General features: G+C 41.9%; 1 protein-coding gene across 1 annotated transcript in view; it reads right to left on the reverse strand.

Moving 5' to 3' along the window:
• Positions 1-15,703, reverse strand: part of WHSC1L1 (Wolf-Hirschhorn syndrome candidate 1-like 1) — a 29,229-nt gene extending 13,526 nt beyond the window's left edge. Inside the window, 12 exon segments of the mRNA XM_010073755.1 lie at positions 264-390; positions 776-904; positions 1,469-1,599; positions 2,169-2,214; positions 4,632-4,732; positions 8,628-8,742; positions 9,472-9,975; positions 10,794-10,948; positions 11,395-11,554; positions 11,747-11,815; positions 14,988-15,030; positions 15,032-15,703. Of these exon segments, the coding sequence (XP_010072057.1) occupies positions 264-390; positions 776-904; positions 1,469-1,599; positions 2,169-2,214; positions 4,632-4,732; positions 8,628-8,742; positions 9,472-9,975; positions 10,794-10,948; positions 11,395-11,554; positions 11,747-11,815; positions 14,988-15,030; positions 15,032-15,663 (2,212 nt within the window). The 5' untranslated portion in view covers positions 15,664-15,703.
• Positions 15,704-15,969: the final 266 nt, after the last annotated feature.

Genomic DNA, 15,969 nt, shown 5'->3' on the forward strand with positions numbered 1-15,969 from the left:
TGAGTCGGTTACTATAATCCACAACAGCTATAATTGCTGTTAACAATGAAGTCCTTTATTCTGAGTAAAATCCTGAACAGCTTTTTACTTTTATTCCTGCCAGGTACTTCCCAAGCAGAAAATGAGAATCTGGCCTCAGAGGTTAAAAAGTAATAGAACAACCCAAACACATAGAAACCACCCATCTCAGTTTGTGCTGCCCAGAACACAGCTTCTCTGCAAAGTGGGAAAGCCCTCCCCGTTTTTCAGGCGCAGGAACACACCGTTTTTACACTCAGTGCAAATGAACTTCTCCTCGGGCATCGACTTCAGGCCGAGACACTCCATATGAAAGACGCTGCAACACTCGCCCTCGCAGGACACCAGAGACTCGCCAGAGCTCTCGCAGATCTGAACAGACGAGACAGCTAGTCAGAGAACAAAGGGTACCCGACAGACCTAAATGAATGCCTACCAGATGTTAACGAAGACCAGAAACTGGCTGAAATCTCTCCAGAGCTAAGAGAAGGCAGGAGAACTGGCCTGCATCCCACTGCAGACCTGATAAGTCTCTGGGCTGAAGACAATCCCAGCACTTTCTGCATCGTGCTCTCATAACTGGAGGCCTTAGGAATAATTTCCAGAGCATAAAAACTCCTAAAAACCTTAATGTTTTATCCGAGATGTCAAACTACGAGACATGGTTAAAGCAAAGTCACGTAATTTGAAGAGTCTGTCAGCTCAAATGAAGACGATACACCTTCAGCATTCATTTCTTTACAGTACCACCATTTACCTGACAAACAGTGTCTTTTTTATTTGTTCCAGTTCCTCTCCTGGATAAGCTAGAGTCTACCGACTGCACATCAGAAGCATCGGCATCGGCAGCAGCTGATGGGCTGTCCGAACGTTTTCCAAAACTACCCTACAAAGAGGAAAAATCCAAGGCACTCAAACAAGACACTTCCAAAGGACAATCACATTCTGAAAAAAAGAGTGAAGTCACCACTGACTAAACGATCATCCAATATGTCACAAGATACAATGGTCCTTGAAAGCTGCTGAATCATTACAATGATACAAGGAGTGGTGCCTTCTTGACGTATCTTTTACCTACGCAAACAAAAACCCATAAAGATATCCGTTTTACTTTTTCCAGACACCTCTCAATTTTACACCAAAATACAGCAGAACCTCCCAATTCCTGAAGAATCTAACAACCTTCCAAAAAGCAAACCAAGTCAGTGATCTAAACCAATATTTTGCCAGATAAAGTAGGAAAATTTGTAAAGAAAGACTGTATCTTTTTTTCAATATCAATACAATGGATGGGATCAGAAAGAAGAAGACTAGGTTTTATTTTTTAGACAATAAAAGACATGAAATGTGTAGAAAACAGTGTTCACGTACTTAGCAACAGGCAACTGAAAAGCCTATTATACTGACAGATGAAATGAACAAGTCCCTGGGAGAAACAATATGCCTTTACCTGTAAATCATTGAGTCCTCTGGAATCAGAGTCAGACGTATCTCTGTAAGCTGAGCTCGTCAGTTCTACATCAGTTGAGGCACGACTCCTTTTCTTTAAAGGTTTACAAGAATCTGAAATCTCGCTGGCACCTTAACACAACACACTAAAATTAGTTTTAATATATGTTCTCAACTTTTTGCTTAAAATTAATAAAGGAAAAAGAAAGATGAGAGGCAGCCTGAAACTGTATTTGCTAGCCTTAATTTTCAGTTTGCAGCTCTCATACTAGTTTAAATCTCCCTGAAAAACTAATTAACTGAAAATCACCTTAGGAAGACTTATGACAAACTTCTGAGCATGCTGACATAGTGGAGGAAGCTACTAAATTGTTTAACAGAAGATAAACCCTTAGATTACCTCTTCATCATTCATCTTTGCAATACGGCTAAGCAAAGACTTTTTTTTTTTTTAATTAAGAAATGTCCAGAAGGGGGACTTACGTGCTTACAGCACATTAACAAACACTGCCTTTCCAACTAGTAATGCACAAGCGAACAACAACAGAAACAGAAAACCCTCACAAGAGAAACCAAGATCAGCATCTACTGTATCTTCATCACCAGCAAGTGTTACTACCTCTGCCCTTTACACAGAACGAAAACCACTGCCAAAGTCCAACGAGCCAGGAACTTTGATCATATTGCCATATGGAACTCACCTTTCTGCAATCCTGTCTTCACTGCTGTCAGTGGAACCATTTCAACCTGTTTGAATAGGAAAATCCACAGTTAAAACCAGAGGAATTTTTCTCCCTACTATTAAAAAGAAAACATTCAAGTTTAAGCGATTAGCATCTCTGAACTCAGAGGCAGTGCCATCCCCTTCTCAGTGGGAGCCTTCTCGTCCTGGCGGGTTTAATCCTAGCTGCCTACGCTGAGCACCAGGAGACAAGGCAGCCGGACGGTCACTACCAAGGTCCTTCCCAATCTCTCCCTTGGGGCATGCGGACGGCAGGAAAGCTTTGTCCACGTCCAGCAGGCAGGAGCGGGGTTTGTTCCGGCAGCCAGCCCTGCGGCTTTGGCAAACCCCACACCTGCACAGGCACAGGCTCCCCGGAGCAGTCGGACACTCGGGTCAGTGAGATGCTGAAGGCATCGCCACCTAAGGCGCTTCCACCAAGCACGCGCTCGCGACCTCCGGGAACGGCCCTTCTCTGTATAGAGCGCTGCAAGGCGCCCGGCGACAGCGGGAGGGACCTCGCACGCAGCGTTGCAGAGCTCTATACAGTGGGAGTCTCCGGGGCGGGACACACTTAAGCAGACGAGTTTACAATCTTGCAAAAGCAGTTCAAGTTCTTGATCCTACATCAGAAGGATAAGTTTAGAAACTCTTCTGCCACTGTACACGTAACACGTGAGAATTGGGCGACTGTACAATCATTAGAGAAGAAAGTTGTTGCCTAAAATCCTGGTTTTAAGGTTAAGAATTACAAGTTATTTCTTTACAATGGGGTTACATATGCATGTAGAAACACATTTAGTAAATATTTAAGGATTATTCTATAATTTTTTTAAAAAATATTTTATTTTGTTGTACAATAGGTAAAAACATACAATAGAAGGATTTGTATAGGATACATTTCGTAATACAAATATAAAATCTAAACAATCACTTTTATTTCTCCACTAGTCACTGTAACAGTAGCATTAACATTCTGTTTTTCCCATTAATTGTATTTGTTCCAGTTATAATTTTATACCAAGTTGTTGCAGACTAATTTGGGAATCAGTTGCAAGATAACTTGACTGTGGGTAACAAATATTGTTGCGTAATTTTAAGAAGTTAGTAAGGTTTTTTTAAAATATAATTTAATACATTCAGGGTTATGCATATTACAGTGCATCTGTTTAATTTTTACTCACACACTTTTCCTGAGAAAAGCACTTTAATGTTCATAGTCTTAGTTAGCCAGATAATATATGCAAGCAAAGCTAACTGGGACCCATGACGTTTATATTGTTGGTTCTTTATACCTTTTAAATTAAGAAACTTTTACAAACATAAACCAACTCATTTGAAAATGAGGCGGCAACACCTCACGACAAGAGGCTTAAGGGGCTGCATCAGGTATCTTACGCCCAACATTTAAATTGCTTTAAAGTTTCAGCAAGAAACTTCATAGTTAGAGCATTCTTCTGCTGAACACAGATGTAAATGCTATGGCATCAAAAGAAAAATATGGAAAAAAAAAAAAGCAACTGGGTTCACTTTCAATCTCTGAAGTGAATGAAGTGCAAAACACAGCATAAAGGGCAAAGAATAAATTAAAATAAAGAGATAAAAACAGTTTTTCCCCCTCCCATATAAATCTTTAACTTGACTGTCCCTTTTTAAAAAATTCTCACTGATAAAAGCTATACTGTGAAGGAATTTATACAAAATTCTCAGGTTTCAAGAGGAGCGGCCCTCCAAGAAGGAAAATCAACCACATAAGGAAAAGAACCAACAACTTTGACAACCTTGTTAAAAAAGTGTATTCGGTTTTTTAATATTAATGTTCATCTACTGAACTTTCCTACTTATTTCCACGCAGAATTTCTTATTTAAAGCAACAACATTTGTCTGTCTGACATCCAGATTAAAGGAATGCCCTGTACATGTTAGATCTACTTAAGGAAAAAAGAAGAAAATGTATACCCCAGAAGATCTGTTTTGCTGATGTCTGCCAACGCAGAAGTCTGACTATTCATCTCTAAGTTAAATCATTCTCAGAGTCCATTTCAGAAGTGGTCAGATTAATCACTCTAACTGCATTTGAAAAACAAAACCTCAATACAAACCAGCAGCTAAATCAAGAGCAAAAGGAAGGAACCTGGTGGCAATTCCATCAAACAGAAATTACTGAAACAAAATCGTTTTGCTATAACAGAAATCTCAAGGGAAACGTGGCGGGTTCATGAGGAGTCTTGCATCACTGAGCTGCTATTTTCCATAGCCTGCCTGATACTGTGAAGGTGCCAGTAGCAGAGTCACAGCAATGGTATTGACAAGGGGATTTCATGAAGGATAGTCCAAAACGAAACCCGATGGGGAAAAATGGAGAAAAATAAAAAGGCACCAATATAAGCCACAACATTTATGAATACAATATATTTTAACTCTCTACATGGAGGAAGCCAACCTGCTCCTTTTTGATCTTCTTCTTTGGCACAACTTCAGTGGATTTCTCAGACTCTGAGCGGGTTCGAATCGATCTTCTCTGTTGTTTCTTTTCTGCAGAACCTGAAGAAGGAAAAAGGTTTCCATTATATGATTCCTTGCATTTCTGAGGCACGGCAAGATGTTCAACACCAAATCAGCAGATAAAGTAACGAAACCAAGACTGTTTCCTCTTTTGAATGTTTTATTTTTAAATTCAGTTCCAAGCTATTTGCCAACTGATGCTGTGGTTCCAGACCAGCTTCAGAAAAAAGACACCAGTAACAGAGCACAACAAAAAGCTGGAATCCAGTTTAGGGCAAACAGATTTTCATAGCACACCCCCCAAGCACAATCTTCCCTTTGGTTGATTTTTAACCAAATAGTCCATCTTTGGCATTTACGGGAAGGTATGCACAATCAACTTCTTGAACTAAAACAAGCTAGAAACTTAAGATGCAAAACACAGCTTCCAACTTTCCACTCCAAACACCAGTCCTGCGCCCCTGTTCCGCAGGGGGTGGCCTTCCATCAGAACTGGCCAACGCAAAAACTTAAAGCAAGAACCATGCTGTGCCACGTGCCATCAATACAAAATCTGAACGCTCAACTGAAGGTTGCAAGAGGTGAAAAAAGCCTCAGCACACACAAGAAGCAGTGATGATGATGATGAGTTATCATAATTAATGAAAGGGAAAACCAAGTTTTTGAACCATGGAAAACAATCTCAGATTAATGAAGGTTATTGTGACGTTTCAAGAGACGAAGCAGGAGCTACTGTTAATCTGACAACCAAGGCTGGCACTATCAGAAGACCTTTCTATGCTACAGTGCCTCCAAAAAGGGCACACGGAGAAACAGGTACACAAGGCATGACACCATGTGCAGCTTCTGAACCAAAGCACACGCTTAGAGCTGTGCAGACAGGAAACTAGAATCTGAAGATTTACAATTGTCTGTTGTGAAGCATTATTCTTTTTTTTCAGTTTTGGGTGTTTCACCTAAAGAAGACATGAATGTAAAATATTTTGTATTCTTCCAAGCAAAAATACAAACTCTTGAGACGAGGAACCAGCTTACTGTGCCAGACAGGTACACTGTTAGAAACTGTAAACCTGTGTCTGTCTAGAGAGATGGGCAGGCTTTAGTCAGACACTGAAAACAAGCCTTTCAAAAGTACTCCAGGAAAAAAAAAAAAAAAGCAGACTAATCTTGATTAATCATACGATCTTTTTGTCAAGGTTGTGTGGCTCAGGAATATCTCAGTAACCAAACTTCCCAGCTGAAAAAGCTTCCATTTTACAGTAACTGTATTTCTGAGGGGAAAAAAAAATGTTTTTCTTCAAGGTAAAAAACCACTTTACAATATATTAATGAGTTAATAATAGCAATGAGTTATTAATAATTCAGAAATCAATAACTCAGCTCAACATTCTTCATGTTAGCACACGTGTTACTTTTGGTTCCAAGGAGGGAGACACGACTATGACAGATCTCGACACCAAAGCTGGGGGCCATTTTTCGTCACCTTTGTGTTCAGGCAAAATACTCCAAAGCAGCTTTAAGTAAATTTGAGCAAGTGCATCCAAACAGTCCGTGTAATCAATAATGTGTTTTCTCCCTGTGCTGCCCCACTGCAGTAAAGGGAGTAAGGTGCAAGCCCTGTGTCAGACGAGAAACTCCAGAACCAGCGCAGGTGATATTGGCTGTAAGCAAGACTGACAAGGCAACGGGCACTTTTTCCTCTTCCCGCTCTCCAAGGATCCAGTGCATCACCTCCACAATGCTCCTATCCCATCTTCACGCATATTTTGATCCAGAATTTCAGGACAGATTTCAGACCAGCAATCTACCTCACTACTGGCCAGGTCAGGTCAGGTTAATCCTGTTTCAGTTGCACGTGGAGACCAGAGGCACTATGAATTCTCACAGTTGTTCTCTTGTGATCAGATCTCAAGGTACAGAATTAATTCCCCAGCATTATGGAATTCTGTATAACTAACTGCAGGTTATTAAAAAGGACTCCCAGAGTCATTCTGTAAAATACTTTACCGTAAAGGTATTCTGAAGTTCCGGTGACCTTAAATTTGAAAAAAGGACTTCGTAGTTATGTTCCATGAGAGGGGACCAATAACTGTCTGGACTTTGGAAATGGCTTTGAAAGTGACTGTTTGGAGTGTATACTGAAGTAAAGCTCATGCACTCTATAGGGTGTTATCAGGTGGAGTTTTACGTATCCAAAAAACCTAAGAAAATGAAAAAAGACAGGCTCAGAATTCTCACTCTCCTACATCTGAAGAGCCATTGTGAAGGTGAAGCCTTTAGTTCCCAGGTGAGAGAAACAAACCAGCAACAACCTTTCCTGCTGCAAGGCCATCAAAGTAGCAAACGTTTGAAAAAACCTGAACTACCGCAACTAAAACTGGAAAGGAGAAGCACTGTCTACAACAGCAGAGGAAACCCCACTCACACCAGCATATCCGGCGTACTCAGCCTGCATTGTAAAGCTCCCAAACACAAAAGTCCACAAAACAGCGCACGTAAACACAAGCCTACCTAAAGTCTACACGAGTACAGAAACCGAAGAGTGTTTGCAGAGGACACTGATGCCATGTATGCTGACTATGGAGGTTTTTGACCTGCAATGTCATTTATTTTACGTTTGGAAAGGGAGAAATAACAAACAGATAATTAAAGCAGAAGTGATACTTGGCAACACCATGACTTGTTCTTCTCAAGAAGGAAAGAGGAGTTTTTAGTAAGTGTACTGTAATAAGTCTTCCACCTTGTTTTGCTTCCATATCACGAACATTTGTACATCCTACTGTAAGAGAAAATCAAGGCACCTAAAATTTACTTTTACATACCCAATGTGAAACTAAGTACGTTGGAGACTACACCAAGGATAGTATTACAAGCACAGTAACAAACACGCAATAGGTAATGGATTTTACACAGCCTGTACAAAATCTGTGGTTGAAAAACAGAAGTCAGTATAAGGACTGGAGGGACTTGAAAAGCTCTTGTTTCAGGATGACTCAGAACTGTCTCCTTTCAGAAACCTCCATCCTTTCACCAAAGGGTGTCTGTCTCCTCTTGAGGATGATGAAAGGACATACTGCAGACAAATTTCTGCTGGTGGGTGAAAGCTCAATCCCTTTGGAAGGATTCCCATTAGCTATTTCTCAAAAATCAAAACACAAAAAAAATGTTGTTTTTCTGTTCCAAGTCTATATAGCACTCATCCCATTTATCTTCCTCATTCTTCTCTACTACTGTACTACAAATTAAACTTCAAATAGCTTGTTCCAGGCTTTCCCTTTTCAGTCTCAAGCTCCATGACTTGCTTCAGTGGTTCTCCTCCCTCAGCCATAACACTGCCAAACTCAGTGCTTTATGACAGGGCCCCTAAAATGCCTTCAGAAGACAAGCACCTTCTCGGTTTACTGATGGACTTAGCTGAAGCAGTTTAAAAAAAAAAAATCACTGTCTTTTACAAAGGTCATGCAGGAACTCAACAACAACGTCCAGGAAAGCCCCCCATCCCGCTTCAGAGCCATTCCTCACTGAATGATGCCCCTCCAGACTCTCCTCCTTTGATCCCAACTGCTGTGTGCTACGTGTGGTGCCAAAAGCCATTACAATACTCTGCTAGCACCCATCACTACATTGCCTTCTCAAACAACTTGCCATCTGCTCTCCACAAGGTATCCCTCCTCCTAATACAGTGCCTTAGATACTGCAAGCTGCAGACGCTAAAAGTTCAGAGGCCAAACCAGCCAATCCCATTACAAAGACATCCGTGTTTCTCAAGCATCTGGGCTCACCATGTGTTATGTTACCATGTGTGTTAGAACTATTATGTAAACAGAAAGATGTTAATAATCATTTTTAACTAACGAGAAAACATCGGGTTTGATATTTCAATTTAAATGCTAAGTTGCTGAAGTTCAGACAAGGATTCTGCGATCTTGCCTACCTGTTGACCCAGAAGTTGTTTCGGGAGAGGACACATCTTTTTCATTTCTCTGATTTGACGAAGAGTTAAGTTTCTCTTGCCCTTTGACACTTATTTCTGTTTTGTTACCAACTCCCTTAGAAAGAAAAAGAAGAAAAGATTCTCTTATTTATGCATATGCATGTGTTGTTGCTAACAGGCATACCGATCTACTCCTAAGTCTCACAACAGAAACATTCGCTGCTCTTCAATGCAACACATACACGTGATGATATCTACTGCTGGAACTTTCCATCCCTCTCAATCTCCCCTTACACACAAGGAAAAAAAAAAAAAAAATCCAGTGATGTTTCTAAACATTACCTTCTCTCTAACGCTTAGGATGAAATAAATACCCTCCACGTAGAGAGGCAGAAGAAGGAGGCAGAGAAATAGTCCTAAACCTTTTCCTTACACTGACTGTGAGAAGCTGCTGTGCACCTGAAGGAAGCTAGGAGGCAGAACTCATTTTAAAAGTCTGTTACACAAAATGTAATTATTACTTTTTAATACATTATTAACAGTTTTGTAATCTCATCTGTTTCCCACAAATCCACTGATTTTAAGATTTACAGAGAACTTCTAGATTATTTCAACTGGGAAGCCGGAACTAAACAGCTTCCATGTTTTGAACGTGTTACGAGCAAAGACGTGACCATCTGTAGGGAGCTCCTCTGCCACCAGACACAGTGGCTAATGGATTTAATCTCTCCAAAGAAAGGAACACGTACTGTGAAAGCTTGGGGGACACAAGTTTAAGCTCCACAGTAAAACAGACTTGGGACAATTAATGAAAAAAGCAGGAGTCACTACACAGAGTACATACCTTAGTGGAATAAACAAACTGATCGATGAGTTTTCCATCCCCAGCAGCATTCTGAAGGGCAAAAACCTGTTCAATTTTAACAACTGGAGACATGTTACACTTCTGAAGATCCAAGTTGTGCATGGTTATTGAAGCTGGTAAGGATTTCCTAGCTGCAGCTGTTTTCCATGCGATTTTCACAGGAGGTGGCTCCTCTTCTTCCACACTGGACTGCCTCCGTTGGCTTTGTCTTCGCGCCTCAGCGTTTGACGGCGATGCTGCTGCCACGTTGGCAGGTTCTGTCTGCGTGTTCAACGCTGGCTTCGGTCGTCGGTTCTTCTTGGTCTCTGATTTAGAAGCAGCAGTCTTTTTGGCTTTGGACAAAACCTCCTCTGGCTCTTTGTCTATATAAATGAAGGTGTATTGTTCTATCCTTTCTTCCCGAGTCATTTTCAGGGCTTTCTCAGCATGGGCAATACCAATGTCCCACTGAGCACGCTCTCTTTGCGGCCTTGGTTTGCGAATCTTAAGGAACAAAGACAAGCAGCTAATTACACTGAAGATTTTGCTATGTATAGCACTTAACATGCAATCCTGAGGTTCTTTAAATCTCTCGGGCAGCAGGTTTAAGTTTGCTCTCAATGTACAGGGTATTTTTGAAAGGTGGACAGTGAATCCCCCACTCAGAGTACAAGCAGACCCTCGGGCTGGATCGTACAACCACCACAAGTGAAAGTGTCTGCCCTGAGCTACAGCATCACCAAAGACAAGAACAGGCAGTACTCAAGCCCGTGATTCTGTTATGAGACACAGAATTAATCCTCATTTCTCGACTTATTAAATCCTCCTTATTTTTCTACAAACACACTTTTCCTTCCACATCAATATTTCGATCAGCATAAATATTGACTAAAGTAGTCCATCTAGACAGCAAGTAATTCCTGTAGCTAACAATTCCTTTCCAATAATACAGTGGAAAAGAACACATCCACTAGTATCAGGGGCTGGAAGAGTATCCTTTAAATATTGTATTTTCTAAAGACCAGGTTAATACACAGGCACTGTTTTTATTTAATATTCTAATAAAGATGTAAAATTATCTCCACTGCCCAGGATGACTACTACCATGAAGAGCTGCCAAAGCAGGTTCAACTATCAGCCTTTTCACGTGAAACTCATAAGAGCACGGAAACATTTTCGTTATCTTTGTGAAAAACACTTGCAGTGAAACGCAGGCAACCCTTCACAGGGTAAAGTACTCCAGTGTTTCAGAACCGCCCCACGAGAGTTTCACTTACATAGACACTGCAGACAACCCTCTACACAATTAGTGCTCATCATACCTTCTGCTTCTCCGAGTGGTTGCTGGCTTGCTTAGCAGCCTCAGCCAATAACTGCTCATACTGTTTGTGTCCTTTGTACTCTCGAACCCGCTTCTCGTGCACCCACGCCCTCTCTGGCTGGTTGCTAAAAAACTGAACGTGGTATTCACGGGCACCTGAAAATGAAAAATTGTAGTCAGCAGTTTTATCAGCCTCGCTTTGCAGGTTTACCCTATGCTTCTCTCCTCCACACCACTCAATTCCTGCAGGTGGAAGTACCTAGCTTAAGTTTAGCAATAAGATGGGCTGAGATTCACAACAGTCTAAGATGGAAACATAAGTACATCTTGGCCACACTGAACTCTGTCACACTTACCAGTGTCTGCTCACAAACACATTGACTTGAGAAAAGTGGGCGCATCTGTGCACAAGTCTATTTTGCACAGGCTCGCCTGTAGAGGTAATTTAATAAGGACTAGTCTGATACATTTCAGGAATAGTCCTGTTTAGCACACACACTAACTGAATTCAGCCTGCGAAGGGCGTTCAAAGATAATACATTTTTAATAAAGGAACCACTACAGATACCTGATATGTTCTGGCAAAGCTCTTCCTCCCTTACCTCTTGTATTAATTTTGGTATGAACATCAAGCTGTGGGTCACATGAAACCATGCAAGGCCACCACGGGTACGTTCCCACCTTGGACCACACCAGATCGCCAACCTGAAACTTGACGTCATGGGCGACTTGGGTTGGAAGAGAAGGCAGGAACTGCTGGACCTATGAAGAAAACGCACACTCAAAGCCACAGAAGACAGTTTAGCACACTTAGAGATGCAGTAATGATTAGTAAGAGTTGCAAAGAAATGGCAATTGATTTATATGCCAAGTTAAAGAATCCATGTAATAATTAGTCCAAAAATAGTAACATGCTAAGAAATTCAAAAAGTGTTAATTAGTATATGTACTAACCGGGGTTTCCTCCAACACTGTATCTTCTCTTGGTCTTTCTGATGGCATGCTAAGCCTCTCATTTGGTCTCTAGGAAATGGGTAAGAATGAAGAGGAAAAAAAGGAAAACAAACACAAACAAGGTAAGGGGACAGTAAACAAAAAGCATAATAATGAAACCAGGCAGAAAAAATAATTCACAGAAAGGCAAGCACAAACCCATAAAGTATTAATATGATGCCTCCTTATGTCGAATTAGAAAACATAGTAGCATCACAATCAAAACATACCTTTTTCCCTACCCTATTGACAGTACCATCACACCTACACACAACAATGTGCTCCTGCAACAGCTCACAGAAGAACATACGCTCAGGGACAGTAAACCCAAGTAACTTTCCACCTAAATTAATACACAACTTCAAAGAAACAGAGAGGAACACACAAAGGATATCCGTAGTAATGTGATGAGTCTCACTGTATACTAGTTATTTACAAAACCTACATTACAAAAATCATATTAAATACACAATAGGAAAACTGTAAAATCAATGTTAAACTTCATATAGTTGACAAATAGATTTGGAGGATCAAAAGTGGACAACATAAAGCCTACGGTGCATTTATAAGCCAGCCTGAGGCCCGCACGCAGTCTATTCTGGTAGAGTAGGACAGGAAAAGGTTCAGACAGAAGAGGGATCGCCACTGAACAGAAGTTAACATCATGGTGGAGTGGCCGGGACAGGGAGTGTGACGACACAGGAGGTGAGAAGATAAGAGGTGGGCCATGAACCATCTAATGAGATCAGAGAGCGGGCACTGGCTTTTGCTGGAGCAGAGGAGAAGTCACTGTTAGTCAAAGAATACAAAGAAGAGCAAAAAGAGGAGTCAGACACCCACAGTGAGAAACTAATAATGCTGTGAATCCAAATTATACCTAGTCCATTTAAAATGAAGAGCCCATGTTCATCGATAGTGCATGCTTCAGCTTGGAGAAACTAGGAAACACCCGTGCGAACAGCATCTAGAACAGCTCTGGTCAGTGCTGGCAAGGGTCAGTACCTCATTTAGAGCTGTCTGCAGAAAACAACGATTTAAGACCAACCACATCAATATTTGCTGGGCAGAGATCCACAGAAGGCATAGCACTGACTCCTGCCTGTCTTTGCTATAGCGCGTTAGCGGAAACTTCACCCCTGCCAGCAGAAAGAGCTGATTACACAGACTGCAGAGTTCCAGCTCCTCACGGAACACACCTGACGAGCAGAGTAGCTTGAAGTGTTGTAATAACACTTTCATTTCAAATCAGCCTTTCGTGTATGAACATCCCCCCCCCACCCAGAGGGTTTCCACAGAGATGACAGTGTCAGAACGAGGACACAACTGCAGGTCACCTACTTTCCTACAGGCGTGCTGAGCACAAAAGTGTGAAACAACCAAAGGTGTACCAGAAGTTGTTTGTTCCTACCAAGAGGATTCTAAGTGACAAGTCTCACACCACTAATACTAAAGATGACGAAAGTGTACACAGTGAACGTATATGAGGATGAAATCACGTAGTGGAAAGCCAAACTGCAGGAGGATGAAACCAAGGCTGCACTGGGTAATTCACAACTGAACCACCAGCACAAAATCCTGTTAATGTCAGTGGGACCTGCTCTCTGAAGCAAGGGTGAATAACATGAAAGATTTTAATGCAACAACACCTTTTGAAAGGGAAACAGAAGCTACAAGGACAAAAGCAAGACCAAGATTTCTGGTGAATTCTGGATGACATGTATGACTGGGAACTTGGAATCTGAGGGGCAAGGTTTTAGTTCAATCTGAGAAGGCGTGCTGGAAAAGACAGAAGGTTACGTTCTAGTGATAATCAAATAATACCAAACAGAGGCACAGGCACAGCTGAAGCTTCAAGTAAGAGGGAGGCCAAAACGATAAGGCAAAACAGCCTGATGTGGGGGTGGCGGAAGGATGGAGAAGACGCCGGAAAGCCCAGAGGGAAGACTGTCTTTAGCTGAACTCTGAAAGAACCAAGCTCAGAGAGGTTTGATTTCAGTGAAACTGGGGTGGGGCGATAGATGTCTGATTACAGCAGCAAACAGAGGACAGGTGGGCGAACAATACAGGAGCAGCAGAGGCGTTCAGCAGAGAGCTGAGCACGAGAACAGGCCCCTCTTTCTACCCCTGTACGCAGATATAATGCGAGCGCCAGCGAGATGCCATCCGGGGCATTACCTTCCCATTAGAACCACCTCTCGGCGGGACGCTGCCAGCTGGACACACCAGTCAGTACAGCCAGCTGGAAGTGGCTTCACACAGCATTTCTGAGCTCAAGAGAATGCCGTACAAATGCAGGGACAGACCACTTACAGGAAGCTCAGCTCTATACTGTAAGAGCCCAGCCTGAGCTGGGCAATTTCTGTCCTGGCCTGATACAGCAACTTCCCCATTCCTGACATCGCCACCCCCGCTGCTACCCATTCCCCTCAAACTGGGAAACACAGAAACCAGTATCACAGAGATGGCAGGAATGAGCAAGAGAAAAGGAAACAGAAATAATGAAGTGGCTTATAAAACTGAAGAAAAAAGAACGGACGAGAGTACCAAGGACCAGTAATTTGTGTCTGTACTTCCTGGAATCTGAGTTGAAACACCACAGACCCTGAGCATGTACAACCACATTACAAAACTTGACAAACAGTAACAGACACCAATATTGAATTTTCCCAAAGTTTGCTGAGTCAACTCCTATTTCTAATTGGCCTACCGTTCAGAATACTAATTTCTACCGGCTGCTACGTATGCTGCATAGCTCTTGGGTTTTGTACATCATGATGACATTTAGAATATCTTTCAAAAATTAATTAAAAGCTGCAGTGCTGAACAATCCAGGTAACCTGACTTTCCACTGAATAACCCAGCATTATCCTGAGAGGCAATTTCAGGAACATGTACGCTTTTGGCCAAAAGCTCCGTCTTCAACACTGTCCAAAGCATAGCAAACTCTGAACATGCTAAAACACGACATAATATTTTTTTTTTAAATTATATAACCATTGCCAACATTTATTTTTTATATGCAGTCTTTTGACCAAAACTGTGTTCTCGTAGAAATACAGTTCCTAGCACCTAACAGAGAGTATCTGACCAGTAAAAAAAAGCCTCATGCATACAACGACAAGCAAGGAAGAACACTGCCGCAGACGCATACTCCATCAACAGTACCAGGTATACAGATGGCTGAAACTATTATTCCACTTACATTTTGTTCCTCTGGTTCTAATTTTGGAATTTTGTGAAAAAAAAGATCGGGAAGAGTCATGCTTGCTACTTTTTTTCCTTTTCTCTTTTCTCCCTTCATGTTTCGCCTTAGCATACTCACTCGCTTGTACTTCATTTAAAAGGTCCCCGCACAGAGAGGACTCAAACAATTCCCTGCCGTTCTGGATAGTTTTGGTTATTTTTAATTTGATCTCTGGTGAGCCAGTCTTCTTTGGAATCACCGTTTGTGAAACTGAAGGTGGTGGTGGAGGTGGTGGCTGCGGAGGGGAAGGTTTTTCCAGAACTTCGTGTGGCCTTGTGTTAGAGTTTTCCATTTGGTAATACTCGGGGGAACTAAAGTTTCTGACTGTGCCAAAACCATTGGCTGAGCCATTGGGATACTGACTGTACGTCTGGTATTTGGCTTGAGGTTCGTACATGTTGATGGTTGGGGGGTAGCCATTAGTGATGGGCGGAAGGTCCTCCGTCGTGGGCGTCGCGTACGGGAAGCCTTGCTGCAGGGCAGTTTCGTATGGCGTCTGTCCACCATCTTCAGCAATGTCACTGCTGGCATCAAAGGCATCCTCCTGGCGGATGTTGGCGGAGTCAATGAGTTGAGGTGGTTGCTGAATTGTGTTTCCCATGATCCCTTGCATGAAAGAGAAAGAGAAATCCATTGTTCTGCTCCAGCATCCTTAGCTTTCCCTTTTTCTCATAGGGCCTAAAGGCAGGGGAAGGGAAACAAGAAGTCAGTGTAAATCAAAAGATAATAATTCATCAAATTAAATTCTTGAGGAAAAAAAAAAAAAAAAAAACAAAAAACCAAGAGCTCTAGAGACCAGTTCCCCCCTCTCCATTTCGGAGCCACCCTCTCATGGATTTGCAGAGGACTGGCGTTACTGAATCTTTAAAAAGGGCTGTTTACACATTTCTGCAGAGCAGCTTTTTTACATGACTGCTGTCTTCTTTCCCAAGATGTTTAA

This window comes from Pterocles gutturalis, unplaced genomic scaffold (genome assembly GCF_000699245.1).
Source record: "Pterocles gutturalis isolate BGI_N339 unplaced genomic scaffold, ASM69924v1 scaffold37837, whole genome shotgun sequence".
NCBI classification, from domain to species: Eukaryota; Metazoa; Chordata; class Aves; order Pterocliformes; family Pteroclidae; genus Pterocles; species Pterocles gutturalis.